At 40.9% G+C, this 18,640-nt stretch overlaps 2 protein-coding genes across 10 annotated transcripts in view; one reads left to right on the top strand and one right to left on the bottom strand.

Moving 5' to 3' along the window:
• Window positions 1–1,321: 1,321 nt before the first annotated feature.
• LOC125442437 (protein EOLA1-like) overlaps window positions 1,322–18,640 on the bottom strand; it is a 34,149-nt gene continuing 16,830 nt past the window's right edge. Inside the window, exons 1-4 of one of the 8 annotated variants that reach the window (XR_007246002.1) lie at window positions 13,803–14,074; window positions 10,741–11,037; window positions 1,866–10,417; window positions 1,322–1,762 (exon numbers count right to left, since the gene is read on the bottom strand). Coding sequence is in view for 5 of the 8 variants with exons in the window: in XM_048513798.1 (XP_048369755.1) it covers window positions 10,203–10,417; window positions 10,741–10,993 (468 nt within the window). In the remaining 3 variants the exon portion in view is untranslated. The other 7 variants (XR_007246003.1, XR_007246004.1, XM_048513798.1 and 4 more) reach the window with 7 other exon arrangements.
• On the top strand, window positions 3,211–8,206 carry LOC125442435 (heat shock transcription factor, Y-linked-like). 2 transcript variants are annotated; one of them, XM_048513795.1, is made up of 2 exons: window positions 3,211–3,765; window positions 6,661–8,206. In XM_048513795.1, the coding sequence occupies exons 1-2, from the start codon at window positions 3,211–3,213 to the stop codon at window positions 7,432–7,434; spliced, it is 1,329 nt and encodes a 442-aa protein (XP_048369752.1). In that variant the 3' UTR covers window positions 7,435–8,206. The 2 variants fall into 2 exon arrangements, with proteins under 2 accessions (XP_048369752.1, XP_048369751.1); XM_048513794.1 differs by having other exon boundaries at window positions 6,655–8,206.

Genomic DNA, 18,640 nt, shown 5'->3' with positions numbered 1-18,640 from the left:
GGGTGAGGGGTGGGGGCTTACCAACCCCTCCCCAAATGATAGAAAGGATAGCTGTAGTTTTAAGAAATGGATGATCTCTGTGGGTGGTGTTAAGCAATCACAACACTTCTGCTAGCATTTCAGGCTTGGTTCCTGTCAAAAGGCACGGGGGATGGGGCAGAGCCCTTTCCAGAAGTGTTTTAACCTTTGACAGAGGACTCACTGGGTTACAGCAACTACTGAGTGAATCATCCATCTTACATGATTCATCCAGGCCCACCTGCTTGTGTTCAACAACAAGAACTACTCTACAAAAAGTCAATGTGTGTAGTGATTAGGGTTTCAGACTGATATATAGGAGATCCAAGTTTGGATCCCCACTTTACCAGGGAAGCTCACTAGATGATGTTGAGCCAGTCACACACAATCAGCCTAACCTAACTCAAAATAATGTTGTGAGGATACAGTGGCAGAGAGGAGAATGAGGTGTGCTGCACTGAGTTTCCATTGGGAGGAAAGGTGGACTGTACATGAAGTAAATAATAAAGATAACTGAAGGTGGGGGAGTGCAGATAAAGCGTAGGTTAGTGGCTGGGTGTGATGAAGAAAAGGAAGCAGGGAAAGGTAAGGATATGGGAGTAACTAGGAAGAGAGAAAGAAATAGTCATGTGGGGAGAGAATAAAGAGGAAAGTATGGTACTCCCTGCAGGTCTTTGCATGTTCCTCCAGGGCAAAAGCGTTCCTGCAGATAGGCTGTTGGGGAGGAAGGAGATACAAGTTTTTGCTTGGAGTGAAAAAAGAAAAGGGGAGAGGCTATGGGGGCTTTCCAGAAAGTGAAAGAGAGTAAGGAAGGGAAAATGAGATGACCCCCACAAGTCCTTCAGATCTGCCACTGGTACTATTCTAGCCTAGACCATTGTAGAGATGATGACTATACAAGTGTCTTGGGGCTTCCCAAGTCTCCTGCAAATTATTTCCTGAGTTTTGAAATTATTTGAAATTCAACCTACAGCAATATATTTTACTTCGCAGTAGAAGGAATCAAAGGAGGACTGATCTCAAACAGGACAGAAAAATATCCTTAATATGGTATCCATCTGCAGAGACTCTCACTAAAGCAAGAGGTTCCTAGAATTTCTGTTTAAATCCTAAAGGGCAGTAAAGTCACCTCAATAAAACCATTTTATCAATGGTCCTGTTTACGTAGCTGTGCAGCAGAGATCTAGAGGCTTGCATGAAAGGCTCAGAGCCAGTGTGGTTCTGCCTTTTAAACACCTACAATGCTATTTTTACTAAACTTCTGTAACTCCCAACAAAAACACACCAATCAGACTGTGCCATATAGGTTCAAAATTTGTTTACTTTCAATGAATAAATATATACTACTCACCTTTCTTTATTAAAGCCCAAAGTGGCAAAAAAATCAATTAAAAGCATCTTTCTTAAACATCAAATCACTATTTCCATCACAACAACTCAAGTGCTAAATGTTTCACAGAAACTTCATACAAATTCACTGTGATTTTTTTTTAAAGTACTGTTTTTAAAGCCAGTAATTATGAGACCCTCAAGGAGGAGATTGTTGCACAGTTGTTCAGCAACTGCGGAAAATGCATAGGAGTTGGGATGTGCCCGGTTGTGCCACTTTGAAGGAAAAGACCATTAACAAGTTTTGGTCTACAAAATATAGCTGCCATGCAAACTTGTGGAAGAGATGGTTCTTCAGAAATGTGGATTCCAGGTCATAAATTTTTATATTTGTGCACTATCCCTTGACATGAACCTGGAAGAAAATAGGACACCAGAGAAAATGTCCAGAAGTGGTATTTTATTTATTTATTTTAATTATTAATCTTATATACCGCCCTACTCCCAAATGTTCTTACCCATTAATAAATGGAGACTGAGTTTTTAATAAGCTTAGTGTCTGAGTTATCTTCAAGGGAAGCCCCACACACAGTATATGGCAGGAGTCTGACCTAGATATGACATTAGGATGAATCAACACAGCAAGGTTAGCTGTCTGCAAGATGAGTTGATAACGTCTGGATCAGAAAAGAGGCTGTCTTGCCAAGTGCTGACAAATAAGTGACTTACAAGTTGCAAACAAGTAATAGCAAATAAGTAATTATCAAGTTGAATCCAGACAAGATAGAGGTATTGCTGGTAGAAGAGTCGATAGATTCGCAACAAATTTATGCAGGCAAGGAGAAATATTACCCAACTCCGTGGTCTCAGACTTTCCTAGCAGCAATACCTGGGTCTTGCCTGGATTCAACCCTGCCCCACCCCCCATAGCTTCCTGGTAGTTGCCATGAGACCCCAAACAATTTATATAGTGCTCCCAGTTTATTTCCCATACTGGGAATTTGCTTATGATCAGTTAGGAAATCAGTATCAAGAGTGTGGGTGAGAAACTACTTTCTCTTTATAAATGAGGCAGGGTGAAAATTGCTCTCTAACAATTGGTTTAAAATCAAACAAAGATAGTTATATATTTACCATACAAAGTGTACAAGGTATTTAGCCCTTAGCGTATGCAGGATGTTATGGAGTAACGAAGGGTATTAGGAATAATGAGGGTATTTATGTTAAGGAGGGAGTTCAGGTAGTGTTTTGCATCTTGCACTTTAAAGCTGAAGCTAAATAATAGGGTGGGAAAGCTCTAAATCCAAAGGTTGCTTTCCTTTCTCTTTCGTGAAGGGCCAAGAGGTCTTGGTATTGTGAGAGTACAGAGTGGAGACTAATCTGAAAGACCTTTGCCTGCTTGTGGGGTTATTGCAGACAAGTTTTTATACACTCCAATATTAATGCAACGGATAATGTTTTCCTCAGATTCGTGTTTTTCTTAATGAATTACAAAATATAATAGTATGGTTATTCAAGTATAGCAGAGGATTCTAGTTAACAACAACAAAAACTTGTTAGTGTAACTTGCCTGGATTCAACATGCAAAATTTTTGCAACTGGTATATGTGATTATTGCAGTGAATCCTTAATCAAATGTGTCAGTCCTAATTTCTCTTATTCAGCAATGAAGTAACAAACGTCCAGTTGTTTTGTCATTATGCTCTCGTTTGCTAGGAAACCAGAGTTCGTGTTGTGATGTCACACCCACACAAGATAGTCTCATTGTGATGCTCTAGAACTCCTTATTGAAGCTCCCACAAGGCAGCATCATTTTAACAGGCCTACTGCTGCCTTACAAACATGTTTTGACTATTAGCAAAAATGGCAGCTGAAAAAAGTTGTCAGAGTGAGAGGAGAAACTTGGACATGGACCTTGCTGCTGCACAGAATCAACATATTTCAGCTGAAGATGAAATGGTTCATTCTGCAATCTCAGTTTCATCCTTGCATAACAAAACAGCAGCAGGTGACTCTGCCTTGCGATCCATGATAGAAGAAAATGCTTTTCAAGCTTTAAATGATGGACCCTGGGCAAAAAGACCCCGGCTTGCTCTCGGCGATGATGGTTCTCTTGAAGACAATGATTTCCTATCCCTCACCTTCCCAAAGAAACTCTGGAAAATTGTTGAAAGTGATCAGTTTAAATCCCTGTGGTGGGATGATGATGGGAATTGTGTCGTGATTGATGAAGAACTTTTCAAAAAAGAGGTCTTGGAAAGGAAAGGACAACTTCGTATCTTCGAAACGGACTGCATGAAAAGTTTCATTCGTCAGCTAAACCTCTATGGATTTAGCAAAATGAGACAGAGTTTTCAAAGATCTGCCTCTCTTGTTGAATTTTTAGCAGAAGAAAAAGCAGCTTATGCATTTAGCAAGGTGAGATGTCAGCATTATGTGTAAAGATTTCTTGAAATTCATCATTTCCATTGTTTTTACTGTGCAGATTGGTCTTATTGCAGAATAGAACAGATAATGAGAGACATGACCAAATTAGGTTTCAAGCCAAGAGAGACTGTTCTTAATTGCAAAATTCTAAGTATATTATGGTATCAGACAAAGTGTGCTATGACTCACAGAAGTTTATACCCTGGAAAATGTTGGTCTTTAAGATGCTATTGGCCTTCAGTATGTTAACACATAATACTAATGACAATTCTGTGTATTACTCATGGTGAGCAAGTACCAGCTAGCTGCACCAAAACAAATTCTGAAATAAATTCACATACAATGTAGAGTTAACTGAAATATGAATGAGACAAATTCATTTAGGATGAGAGTGTCTGATTGGTTAATAACCTAGAACAAGTGATTAATAAGACATTCTTATCGGCAGTTGTTTCCCTGATCAATGGGACACTGTTCACTCTGTATGTGTCTTAATTCTTGCAAGCTTGTTTAAAGGAGGCAAGCCACTGAGCCAAAGTCAATATGGCAGCAGTTCAATGTTAATTCCAAACCATAAAAACAAAACATCTTGTAATTTGAGGAGTCTTTTCTTCATGCTAGAATACTACACTTCCATTTATACTATACGTGCTGATTACAAACTGCAGTTTACATGTACACGAGCACAAATAGTACCCCTTTTCATTCTAACATTTTTTTAACATTTTGCTACTTAGCATATAGTTCTTTGTCTTGTTTTTCTTTGTATCCAGTAATATACAGTCGATCTCCTCTTGAGATTATTGGGTAATTCTTTCAGTTAGGGGAGTAGCTTTAATTTTTCTCCAAAAATGCCAAACTTGCACACAGCCACAAAAAGAAAAGAGGGAGAGGAGAGAAAATGTTTCATAAAGGCAGTCAGGATAGAGTTGACGAGGATGATGAAAAGTTGCAGATAAGTAATTCTCTTGTAGAATAGTGAATAAGCTAATGCTTATCAAAGTCTGTATTGAAGGTCGATATTTGAAGTACCATCTTTTTCCATATTAATTTACTTGTCAGTTGATACTGTTATTAGAGGCCTACTTCTTATGCCCCTGCATTTAGAAGTTAGATGTATGCCCTTCTTTGTGATTGTGACCCATTTCTGGAACTCCCTCCTGAAGGATATTTGCCTAATGAGTTTGCCAAAAGTGTGTTCTACTTACAAAGGCTTAAGCCTTTGGAGCTGGGCAGCCCAAACCAGATGTGGGGGAAAGTGCAAAGGGCTGTGGGAATACATTTGCCCACCCTACCAGCGTAAGTGGCCAGTGGGGAGGGTAAACAGGGAGACAGGTTTGCGCCATGGAACTGCAGTTCCTGACCCAGAAACAGCCTTTGGCCCCAGAGCTGTGCCAGCCGGAAACATAGATGCTGGCATAGCTGGGGGCAAGCTCGGGGCATTCATCAGGGTGGAGCCAACCTTACTAGACTTCCATCGGGCCTCTGGTGCAGCTGATAACTTACACTGCATGGCATAAGTCATTTCCTATGGAGTGTTCTGAGTGGCAGCAGGGATTTTTTGCCCCACTGCTTGCTGTGCTGCCTGGAGTAACATTGGAGGTGTTGCAGCATTTCACTGTGTAGTCTCCAGCCGCCATGGAGTGCCCCTCCCCCATCTGCATTGTGCTATAAGTTTTATTATTGTTATTCCATCCTCTCTGGTGGTTTTTGCTTTATTTTACTGTTTATGGTTAATATATTTTGTACTGTTTCCTTCTACTTATTGCAAACCTCCTTGCATTTCCCTTGGTAAAAAAAGAAGCACAAATATTTAAATGTGTGTGGGTGTATGTATCCCAAAGGAAAATACGCATATATTATTTATATAAAAGGATCATAAGTACCCATATAATTTTTTCTAACCTTACTAAGTTTAATGGCAAATGAAGGGCATAACATATTACTACTAGATAAGATAAGCTTAGTACTGTGTTCACTAAAGCAGATCTTGCACAAAACAGCAGGTTACATCATAAGTTATGGTAAAGTAGATAAAATAATATTATGCTAGTGTATCTTATAAGACTACTAGGGTGATTTTTTGTAAAATCGGGTTTTTTTGTAAAAATTGATTAAAATTTTAGTTATATTAAATGATCCTTAAAATAAACAGGATTAACATTATACATCAAGCTAATTCAAATATATTGCAGTCTCTTAACACCAAATCTATACTGCTTGATCAAAGAGACTCAGCCCACTCCAGCCAAAGTATCTGTATACCCCATTGACTTCAGTGGCGGAGGTATAAGCACACGCTTGAAAGTGCTGAACATTGACAGTATTATGCCCATTACACTAAAGCCTTCTTTCTGTATACAAAAGTGACTTCTGAAATTAAACATTTCACAGAAGACACAATAGGTTATATAATATGTCTGTTATTCAGATTATATTAACATTCCCATATAAATACCATCAATTTTTAATGTTTCCTCTGATGGTGAAACATGTTACCACTTTCCAGAAACTACAAGATTTTGCTTCCAGAAAATCCTGGTTCCTTTGTCAGCAAGTAAGTGCAGTCCCCTTAGATATGGATAGTTAAGAGACAAACAGAAATCTATAACCTTTGCTTAGATTTTGTTAGGTAAGGTGAAAGGATATAGAAAGGTGCTATATCCTAATTTACATTTACTGCTTCAGTGCAGAATTAAAAGGCTAGAGAAATGCCCAGGTTAATATGCATGTTTTGAAACAAGATCCCACTGTAGAGGGCCTTTGACTGGAAGACAGGACAGGAAATTCAAGATATCTATAGAGACCTGCAGGTTTGTATGCCTCACTTGGCTATTTTGTCTTCTGAAGCCTAATTTATTCCTCTGGATTTTTTTCTAGTTACAGTTCTATCATAACCCCAATTTTAAGAGGGGTTGTCCTCACTTACTTGCAAGGTGCAAAAGAAGAGTTGGAATAAAAAGTATCCCACCAGTTGCTTTTTCATTAGAACCGGACTACAGTGAAAGCTGCCTGAGGAGCAGATCAAGAAGCCCAGATGGTCAAACTGCACTGGGAAATGATTCTAGGGAGAACAGCTTCCTTGCAGCTTCCCCAAAGGATAAAATGCACAAATCTGGACACCCGAAACCTACCGCAAGCAAGGGACTTGCTGGAATAGCAGCCCGGATGAGAAGTGGATATACAACTTCCTCTCCAACCCCCCTGAGGCCGTCTGAACAGGCCTCACCTGAAGACAGTGATAACAAAATAAACCAGCTGGCTCCTTTCCATCTACCCCAGCACACCAACCATGCTCGAGTCAACACGCACGAAATAGACTCCACCACCACCACATCTGCTACTTCTTTGTATCATGTTATACCACCTGTCCCCAACAGCCCCTTTGCACCAATGATGGGGCTGCCAGCCTTCCCAACCATGTATCCAGACTTATCAGCCATGCAAGCTCATTGGGCCAGTTTGCTTCCATTTTGTAACCCATGGTTCTCTATGCCTATGATAGCAGCTGCTTCTGCCATTTCCATGTCACGATCTTCCCATCATCACCGAACCCCTGCATACCACCACTGTCCTAACTGTAACTGTACTTCAAATACTGCGTCCGCTTCCAAAGGAGTAGGACCCAAAGTGACAGAATACACTGGCTACCATCGATAAAGAAAGTGGTAACTTCCAAAATCCCACCCTTCTGCAGGAGAGATAGGGAAATCCAGAGTGACCAAAGAATAAACTTCTTTCTTATCTAGGTTAACTTTTGTATTTCTTTCATCATGGATGGATAAAGTAACTTATTTTCTTCAATACTGTAAACATGAGAAATACAAGTTAAAATTAGGGAGAGCTGCAGCAGCTGCCTGCCCGCAGTTCACCCCTCCACCAGGGCAAATCCACCAGCATGGCCCTGAAACTCTCCCACTGGTGGATTTGTGCCCCCCCCCCCTCCTTTGGCTGCAAGACAGATACCAGTGTAATCCAACCAATGCACTTGTCACATTAAGGTCAGTTTGGGCAGGCAACTTTGAGCCAGTGCTTAAAGTGGCTTTTTGATCCATCTCAAATCATAGTTTCTTAATCCTAGCACTTATCTTAGTAATTATGTCACACAGCTAACTGGCAATGGTGATTTGCTCCTTGTTTACCACAGATTATGAGCTTGTGCTCCATGAGACACTAACAGTGTAATCCTGTACAGAGTTACTTCACTTTAAATTCCTTGAAATCAAAGGGACTAGAAGTAAAGTAATTCTGCATAGGATTCTAAAGTAGATTTACCAAGATGGATCATATTGTGATGCAATAATATCTACCCTGTATGTTCATTTCTCAAAATACTTTTGCAGATTGTTGTGTATTTGTCAGACATCCAGATAATCTGACAGCTGTATGTATGAAGAAGTGTGTTTGAAATAAAAGTTAGTGATTACAATTAGCCTACCTTCAGCCATATACTATTTTAACATTTAGTACATTTTATTGCAGAACCGAGTACAATAATATACTGCCTACTGAATTATTCAAATTATACTTATAACTAATTTGAAATTACAATAATATGAAATAAAAGTTATGTAGTAATGCAGCTTCAGTAACAGCTACTAATTGTTTGATAAGAGAAAGTTGTTCTGTTGGTCCCTGACACATGTAGGATAGCAATCTTTAGTCTGCACAGAAACAGGAAAGAGTAAGTCACTTTTCGCAAAGGATCACTTTATGTTGAGCCTGAGCAGCGGGAATGTCCAGTTTTGTTTGTTTCAGGAATGTCCAGTTCTGATCAGCTGAAATGAACCAAGGAACATAACAGCATAACCTTGCAAATGAAGGTGTTCTTTTAGTTGTGCTTAACTTGCTGTTTTAAATCGGAAATATTTCAATGTAGAAAAACAGTATTCCAAAATTACTCCCACAGATTTTGGGACCAAAGTTTAGAAGGGTCTGTGAATATCCCCATTAATGTTTTGTGCCAATTATTGTATATGGAGTGAGACAAAACAGGTTGGCAAAGTTGTGGTGCACTGAAATAAATTTGCCAAGAGATTCAGAGGAAATTCCACATTTGAGAAGGAGCACATAAGCATGATTGATGAAGGACCATCTGAGGTCACTGCATTTCCTAAGATGTCCGCTTCTGAAGCCAAAACCTAGTCAGACATTCATGCAGGTGACTATTCAGATAAATGAGTAGAAAACCAGCAGTTTCCTGACAACTAACTCAAATGTCTAGAGCCTTCCTGCAAAGCTCATGTGTAAATGTCTTATGTATGTTAGTGTCTGAAATATCAGAAATGTGTAACTTGAATGAGAAGGGTGGTTTTTTTGCCTAGTCAAATTGTCCTTTAGATGCTGTTTTGATCTCTGTATACCAAATACCTTATATTATATCTTTCTGTTTTAAGCACTCTGCTTATTTTCACAAGTGAGATTTTTTTTCATGATCAATTAAGCATCAGAATAACAGAACTGGGTAGGCCAACTGAATTGGTGTTGGAGAACTACCTCTTTGGAAAAGTGGGATACCAAGTGCCACTGATGTTTCCTCATGGAAAATTTTCTAGTTAACAAAATGCTCATTATTTAAACAACTGCCGTGCTGCAAATTAAAAAGACTTTTCAAAAAACATCCTTGGATGGGGTGAACCAATAATTCAGGTGGGCAAGGCACCCAAAGAAGCACTGACTGGAAGGACAGTTTCTCCTTTTACAAGAATAGTTTAGGATTGACTTCCTACTTCTTGCTATGAATCTTTTGAGATGACCCTTGAACAGAGTTGTTGTCCTCCTTGACAGAATCTCTGTAGTATTCATTGCATGGCTGGCAGGAATACAAGTACAGGTAAGTTACAGCAGGGAAAACAGAAGCTGCTAAATTTCTTCCTACCACTTTTCTTTTGAAGGCACAGAACAGCTGCCAGAAAAGAAGCTGACCCAGTCTAACAATGAGATTTGGGCCCAAAGGAACTTGAGCCAAGCGCTTAGCAATTTTCATAGTATATGAATACTATGTTCTTGGGATCGTGACAAGAAATGTGTCTAGCTGGGAATAATTACCTATTGCTGGCCTGAACACCTAGCAGGAACAGTGACAAACCCTAGAAAGGAAAAAAAGGATCAACTGAGTATCAGTTAGTTTACTCATCTGATTAATAAAACACCCCTAGTTATGCCATACATTAAAGGCATACAATTATTCACACTTATCCAGTAATGAGAAGCTTAATCAAATTGCACATATGCGAATGGTCACTACCACTGCATTATGTCCGTAGCATCAAAAGTGATCCCCTCCCCTTTTTAACCACCTGTTTCAGGGTCTTCACCTCATAACCCTAATCCAGATATCCATGTGTAAGGATCAGCAACAATGAAGGGCAGCATCTAAGTTGGCACCATAGAGTCAAGCTGCTGCCGGCTCAACATCTTCAGTTGCATTACATGGAAGGAATCAATTCATCTGGAATTTCCACTTGCCAGACACCTTTGCGCCCTCTGGTAGGAATCGGTTCTAACAGCCACCTCGGATTTGAAATAGCTGTCAAATATTTCTGCTCCAAGCCCAAGAGTATGGCTTTATTTTCCAAATCCAAGAGATCTTCAGGAGATAAGTTTTCTGGACATTGTGATGTTTCTCCAATGTCAATTAGCCCTATATTTAAACAACAAATATGCATTAGTTTATTCAGAACAAAATCTGTGTCAGCTTCCCATTTCTGGTTTCCAAGGAGACTACGCAGACTTCTCTACTACGGAAAAGGCCTGTGAAATTACATATATGAGGCAGTGGTGTTTTTTTATGAAGGGAAAGATGCCCACTTTTACATTTCCTTTTTTTCTGCCACTGTCTTTCTTCTCAAGTAAACTGGTGAAATTCGGGACTGTGAGCAACACACTGTGGCTCCCTTTGTTCTCAGTCAAGTCCTAGCTGAAGTAAGATACATTAAAGGCAACGCAAGTGTCACCATCACTTACCAGCTATAATACCTCTGCCAAACTTTTCACCTTCATATAGCAATTCTTCAATCTGAAGCGATGTCATGCCAAGCCTGTTGCCGAGGATATCTTTCCAGGTGATGTCATCCCAGTCTTTAAAAGCAATGTGGATAGCAAGGGTGCAAGACTTGTACTCAGCCAGCAATGGGCGCCAACGGGTCTCCACTGTTTTGACTTTATTTAACACGAAACCAGCATACGGTTGTCGGAAGGAAAGACAGGCAAACTTCATTTTTCTTCAGTGTCATGCTCTTCTCTATACGCCTCTCATGACATCTTCAATTTCCAAACAGAAAAAAGCACAATTAAGAACAGCTCTCTCCTGACTAGTGCTCAGAGCTTGTTTAATTCACCTGTCACAAGCCACACTACAATAGCTGCCATATCAAATTGTATGAGTTTTGCAATATCTCCTCAAATCACAGTTGCCTCAGAGTAGAGTAATTCTCAACTGCCACATGAAAGTTGAAGGGGATTCCAATATCACCTCAAATCACAGTTGCCCTAGAATATTTTATTAGCCAAATGACATTTTACTCCCCAATAATGGGACTGCAGATAGGCCTGAACCAATATAATGGTTAAACTGATGAACTAGGGCTGAGGAGACCCGTGTTCAAGCCCTCACTCCACCATGAAGCCTATTGGGTGACACTGGACCAGTCACTATCTCTCAGCATTACCTCACATTGTTGCTATGAGAACCGTGTGTGATTCCTTGAGCTCTTTCAAAAAACGATGTAACAAATATATCACTGAAAGGGAGAGCAGGGATAAGAAGGTAGACTGCGATTCACCAACTCATGATTGATTCCCTAAAGATACTGATTCAGAAATCGCAAGGAACCCTAATTGCTCCCTGACTTAGACACTGTTTTCAGGCTAATCTTCCATCCGCACGCCACTGCCATATCCTGAGTTCCAGAAAGCTTCCACCATTGTGTGGAGCCATCCTGCCTCGCTTGAGCAACCAGTCTAACTGCAAACATTCTCCTTTCTCATAAAGTCACAAGTAAGAATGTTGACACAAACTACAATTCTTAAAGTCTGTCAAAGCTGCCAGGCTGCTGACAGGTGGTGATTATTCAGATCATATCACCCCTGTGTTAACGCCGTCTGCACTGGCTCCCAGTGGAGTTCTGGATCGTTTTCAAGGTGCTAGTATTGACCTTTAAGGCCTTACGCAGCATGGGGCCCGCATACCTGGGGGACCACATCACCCCTTACGTCCCCCACAGACCACTGCGCTCAGCAGTGGCAGACCTGCTGGTGACCCCTGGCCCTGCGACAATGCGGCTGGCCTCGACCTGGGCCAGGGCCTTTACGGCTCTGGCCCCTGCCTGGTGGAATGCTCTACCTCGCACTATCCGGGCCCTGCAAGACCTTGGTGAGTTCCGCAGGGCCTGCAAGACAGAGCTATTCCACCGGGCTTTTGGAGGGGCTGGCCGCGGTTTTACTGCCCCCCACTGAAGCTGGAATCGCAACTGAGGCTGCCTGTGTCCATCCTTTTCCATCCCGGCTGGGCCTGTTTCTCTGATACCATCGCAGGCCCTCCTGTTCCCTCCCTTTTTAGCCTATAGATCGGGCGCCGATTTTAACTTTAATCTTAATTTTAATTAACGATTTGATCAACTGTTAAATTATTTCTGTTGTTCAATCTTATTTATCGTATATAATTGCTGCTTAATTTTAATTGGCTAATAGGTTAAGTTTTATGTGATTGCTGTTTGAATAATAGCCGTGTTGTGAGCCGCCCAGAGCAATTCGGGGATGGGGCGGCCTATAAATCGAATAATAAATAAATTAAATAAATAAAAGCAAGTGGCTAATTGCTGGTCTCTTGGCCTCAGGGTTCCTCACCTGTAAAACAGTAATATGTGCTGGACGTTTAATTTGCCAGGTCACTACATGAAGCATTCTTTGGATCTGAACTTACAGTCTTTGCTATGTAGTAACTAATCTGATCATGCTCAGGGGCTTCAGGTTATGGGTTCTGTGGTGAATCATAGAGTTGGAAGAGATCACAAGGGCCATCAAGTCCAACCCCATCATGCAGGAATTCACAAGCAAAACACCCTCCTCAGATGGCCATCCAGCCTCTGTCTAAAAATCTCCAAAGAAGGAAACTCTACCACACTCCGAAGCAGTGTATTCCATGGTTGAACATTCCTTACTGTCAGAAACTTCTTTCTTCTTTCTAATGTTTAAGTGGAATCTCTTTTCCTGTACTTTGAATCCATTACACCTCGTCCTTGTCTCTGAAGCAGCAGAAAACCAGCTTGCTACATGGTCAACATGACATCGCTTCAAATGTTTAAAAATGGCCATCTTGTCACTTCTTAACCTTCTCCAGGCTAAACATACCCAGCTCCTTAATGGAATCCAGTCCTTTGTAAGGAGCATCTTTGCAACTAGTGAACCCCCCCCCCCCCCGGGGCTCTGACAAAAAAACCCCCCCACTTCTCTCAGAATTGAAGCCTGCCCACCATTGTTTGGAAGTGCAAGGCCTAACTTATACACCTTGGAGAATAAAGTGGTATAACAGATGGCACCATTTATGCTTTTTGTTAACAAAAAACAAAAACCACTCTCCTTCAGATTTGGTACAGCATCTACTTTGTATATATGCAAAACAGCAAAAAATCAATTGCTGGCATCTCCAGTGAAAAGGATCTGATAAAAGGCAAAGTGGGAGACTTCCTTCCTAAGACCTGTTGAAAGTAGACAAATATTGAATTTGATAGACAGACCGACAAGTCAACGCAGTACAAGACCGCTTCATGTCCTGATGGGCATGTGTTTAAAGTTTAAACAAAAAACCAACCACAACAGGGAGAAAACTTCCAACCCGGAAATCACACAACACCCCAAAACTTCCACCCCTTTTTTCTTGCTTAGCTAGTTTTCTATTTGTGGGGAGCTTTTAATGTAGAGGACCATCCCCAAACCCTAACTTCCAAGGCGTTCCTTAGTCTATTTCACGTTGATTTTTCACCACTGTATCGGTTTATCCCTTCTCCTGCAAATCGAGCCTAACACACCTAGGACTCCCTAGGATTTCCCGTGAGTCATTCAATTAAAGTCGAATTGTATCGGCAGGCACGTCGCTTTCTCATCCCTTTGGATTTTTCACACAAGTTTTGCCGAGCACGACAAATATAAGGCAGGAGCTGCGACCCGATGACTTCTTCGGAAAGCCTTGCCACGATGTAGTGGTGGCAGTGAGTTCCGAAGGACACCTTCTGCCCCGCCCCTTTTCACAGCTAGCGAGAAACGGCGGCCCGCCCCGACTGCCTAATTCATCGCCTCTTGTACTCACGATGACCGCCAGACCTTACCAAGATGGAGGCCGCCTCTCAGCCAGCCACATCCGGCAGCTGCTTCTCCACCTTCCGCCGCTTTCCCTGCTTTGACCAGCCTGCGCCGGCTTTTTTCCTTCCGCCTCTGAGGTAAAACCCGGGGTGGGGAAAAGGAGGAGGTATATATTTCCCTCAGAGGAAAGTGAAAAGCGTAGCTTTGTATGGAGGCAAACGTGTCCGTAGCTTGCGGGCTGCCGAAAAGCCAGATTCATAACTTAATTTCCCTTTGCTCTTCTTCGCCTTGGGATTTATTTTCAACGATAACAAGATTAAGAGGGCTTCATGCTGGAATTTAATTCAGAATTATTTTTAAAGGAGGCCTCTGAGCCGGTGCAAAGTGTATTTCTGTTGCAGGGTTTTTGTTTGAGAGGGCTCACGATTCATAGGTTTAGAGGGACCAGCTCCTATAGAGAATTATTTTAAGAGTCTGTATTCTCCTTAACACTCACTTACTACCCCCGTTTGTTTTCTCCCCAGCAATTAAAACTTGATGCCAGTCATGCTGGCACTTCTTAACTGCAGCAAGAGTAACAACTGCAACTAGTTGAAAATCTGATAAAGAGCTTACAATAAAATGCTGGGAAGATAAAATCAGAGAATATGCTATTCTCAAAATAGCATAGTTAGGGCCAAACTAACCAATTGGTTAGGGCCAAACTAACCAATCTTGTTAACAGATGCTCAGAATATGATGCTCAGATGCTCAGAATCTTGTTAACAGATGCTCAAAATATGAATGTAATGAGAAATGGGAACTTTCCCTTTTTATATTAAAGATCGCTTTTTATAGAAGCTGAATAGATTGTGTAAAAACAAAAATAATGTGAGGATTAAAAAATTGATAATGCTTAAGGTATAACAATCTAACCAGTGAAGATGTTTTGGAGTAGGTGGATAAACGGTAGTGATTTAAAGATTCCATAATGGTTTCTCCAACAATATTCAAATATATTGGGATCCATTATGTAATGATTAATCAATATAATTTAGGGTAGATGTTTTCTCTGTCTAACTTGTATCTATTTTCTAGTATTTTTCTGATTCTAACCTGTCAAATATATTGTGAAAATCAATAAAAAATTTAAAAAAAAACCTTGATGTCAGTCAGTTTTAATTTTATTGGCTGGACTAAAATCCTCATCCCCTGGTTGTCTGCTGATAAAGAAGGGTATAAATGAGTGTTGTCAATGCTTTTTGTTGTTTCCAAACTAATTCTGTCCTGGGTTGTTGTGTGGTTTCTGGGCTGTATGGCTGTGTTCTAGTAGCATTTTCTCCTGATGTTTTGCCTGCATCAATGGATGCCAGCCACAGATGCAGGCAAAACATCAGGAGAAAATGCTACTGGAACCCAGCCATACAGCCCAGAAACCACACAAGACCCCAGTGATTCCGGCCATGAAAGCCTTTGATAATTCTATCCTACTTCTAGACCTTCCTTTCTCTAGAAGAGCTCAGAGTGCTATGTATGGATGGAATAATTCCTCTCATCCCACCAGCCCAAATATCACTATTGGGGGAAATGTGCTCAGAGGTATTTAATTGGGAGGTGCAAAACTTTTTGGAACTTAAAGGTGGCAACTTTAATATCAAGTGAATAGGGAAAGCATAAAGTAAATCTCAAGCAAATGGGGTGTAAGTGGTGCTGGTGTGTTTCTGCTGGGTAGTCTTTATATTTAGTGGGTATGAATTATTTAAAAATCCTGAACCAGCTATGCAGATCGTTGAGCTGTGACTTGGTTGCGACCCTTGTAAGAGTTGTTAATATTGCCGAAGACAGTTAGGATGAGTGTTTGCATATAGGATGCTGTGTTCAAAGGTCACGTTAATCTTTAATACAATCACAAAAGGCAGTTGCGTATGGAACTGATAGTTCCAAGAAACTGTTCATTTTGTGGGTCTTGTAAGCTGATGGTGAAATCTGAAATCTTTTGGAATGTTTGATTTGGTCAATGTTTGATTGGGTTTCCTTCTGAGTTTATTAAATTCCACCTGATTCTACAAACTTACTGAATTCAAACAAACAATGATTTGTCGAAGGCTTTCGCAGCCGGATTCAACTGGTTGTGGTGGGTTTTCCTAGCTGTGTGGCCATGGTCTGGTGGATCTTGTTCCTAATGTTTCACCTTCATCTGTAGCTGGCATCTTCAGAGGTGTATCACAGAGGGAAGTCTGTTTCAGTCCAATTTAATATTAAATGTGTTTGTCCCTCAACATAACAATTACTTTAAATTAATTTTGAAATTCAGGGTATCAATGATAAACATTATACCTCAATATGATGGGGCTTTTATGCCCAGGGGAGAATGGAGGTCTGTTGTTGGCCTTTTGAAGTCCCACTGTCATCTCGCTTTAGAACTGGCAAACAGGGCAGAGAGTCCCACTAATCTGTCCCACTAGTCTGCTTTTTGCGCAACCTTTGTGATTGGCTTGAACAAGGGAGGCCCCGAAAGGGCCGTTCAACTGAATCTTATTCATTTCAGGAGTGAAGGAATCCACACTACTGAAAAGTGAGGGTTTAGCTACTTAACCAGTATATATCATTTGTTGCAGGTTGTTTTCAAAGGAGATTTGCCTCAGGTATTCATAGTTCTGCTTTTGGAAGGATGTGTGAAAGTCATCAGATTGTGCACACTTGGGCATAGTTATTGAGAAACAACTGTAACCTTCAGTGGCATTTAAAAAAAAAGATTTGTGGCTTCACGCTGAGGTAATCTGCACAGGAAGGAGATCTCATTACCATGAGTTCTCCTTCCTTTACTGATTATTATGTCCTCTTCCAGAGGCAACTAAGGATGCTGTTTGCAGCTGCTGCATAAGGTATTTTTTAAAGATAAGGTGGGATTAACTCCTCTGCATGGCTGTGGACCCACAGCCAGGAAGACTGACCTTTAAAGTACAGAAAATGTCTTTAAAAAAAAACACTTGTACCTAGACACCTACAATGAAGTGGATCTTTGTATTGTGATCTGACTCCTTCCTTCTATCCAGTATCTTAATTATTTTACCCTTGTGGCTTAAGTGCAGTTATTTATAATTATTTCAGTTTCCTGTGACTTTCAAACTGTCAGATAAACACTGCTCATTTGATATTTTTACCTGTTGACTCCAAGATTTCGATCATCACCATCTGATTCAACCACCAAAAATTAGTGAATTTAATGCTAGGAATGGGATAATTTGGGAAATACAGGTTTGGGCTATAAGAAGAGTTGGATTTATATCCCACTTTCTTCAACTGTAAGGAGTCTCAAAGCAGCTTATAAGCTTCTTTCCTTCCTCTCCGCACAACAGATACCTTGTGAAATAAGTGAGGCTGAGAGAGTTCTGAGGGAACTGTGACTGGCCCAAGATCACCCACAGGCTTCATGTGGAAGAGTAGGGAATCAAACCCAGTTCTCCAGATTAGAGTCCACAGCTCCTAAGCAGAGGCGTATCTAGGCAATCTGGAGCCGGGGGACAAAACCTGTACATATTCTTGTTTGTAGATTGAGTCTTGTTTGTAACTTGAGTCTTCTAAGTCAGGCTGCCCAGTAACAGAGAAATAAAATGAAAGAGCAGAACTGAGTCAGCCCTGAAGCAAACAAGTATACAAGAAAGGATCCTTTTTAAAATCTAGGCTGTCACTGATGTGGGATTAAGGAAAATAACTGGAAAATCCTAAGTGAGGACATGTGGATATGTACAGCAAATGCAGTTCTGTTATCAGGGGACCATCATGGCCTGAGAGCTTTGTGGCTGATCCTGGGATCCCTGCTGTCCATATGTGATGGTGGATTAGTCCACACAGGAGTAGATCCTGATGCTGGTGATCCTGGAATGGTTTCTGGCCATCCTGCCCCTGAAGATGCAAAACTGAGTAAGAAAATGTATACTAGACGCCTGATCCAGGTAGTCACCCTAGCAGAAGTTTTGAAAGGATAGAAAGGGTAGGAAGCACAGATGGGAACCTTTCACATAGGTAGTTTTGTGATTGAGTTTTGTGACTGAGATCCCACCATATCTAAAAGCTTCCCTGCCAAATGTTCATCTCAGCTTTTCCCCGTGGGCAGCTCAGTCTGTTAATGAACTTCTGAATGTCTGGCACAAGACCTTTTAGCCCTTTCTGATAACTTACCAGAACAGGCGTAAAATTCACCTCTGAAAATCTGTATATATGTGTGTGTGTGTGTGCAAACACTGATGAACCATATCACATAGTTTTGTGCTCCCTTTGGGCTTCCCCTAGGTGGCTCCATAACACACAACAAGCACACTTTGATTTTTGTATCAAACTATTCAAAGCAAGTTCTCTTCGCTTCCTATCTTTCCTCTTAACCTCCAAGCAGCTTTTATAACAATGTTTTGTTATGAAGTGAAGCTTTATTTAAATTATATGGGTCAACTTCCAAATGGGTCAGAGGATCAAAAGGGGCAGCAGGCTACATACAATTGATGCTTTTTGAAAGCAGGCTTATTCTGTGGCCAAGGCACAATGTGGCATGGGAAGAGCTGGAGCTCTTCCTGTGGAATCTCTACCTGCA

Source organism: Sphaerodactylus townsendi, linkage group LG13, assembly GCF_021028975.2.
Source record: "Sphaerodactylus townsendi isolate TG3544 linkage group LG13, MPM_Stown_v2.3, whole genome shotgun sequence".
Taxonomy (NCBI): Eukaryota; Metazoa; Chordata; class Lepidosauria; order Squamata; family Sphaerodactylidae; genus Sphaerodactylus; species Sphaerodactylus townsendi.
This window is presented reverse-complemented; position numbering and strand designations above follow the sequence as displayed.

Coding starts and splice junctions, on each gene's coding strand:
- LOC125442435 (XM_048513794.1), top strand. CDS start 3,211: ATGGCAGCTGAAAAAAGTTGTCAGAGTGAGAGGAGAAACTTGGACATG. Junction 3,766..6,654: donor CAGCTTATGCATTTAGCAAG/GTGAGATGTCAG, acceptor ATTTTTTTCTAG/TTACAGTTCTATCATAACCC.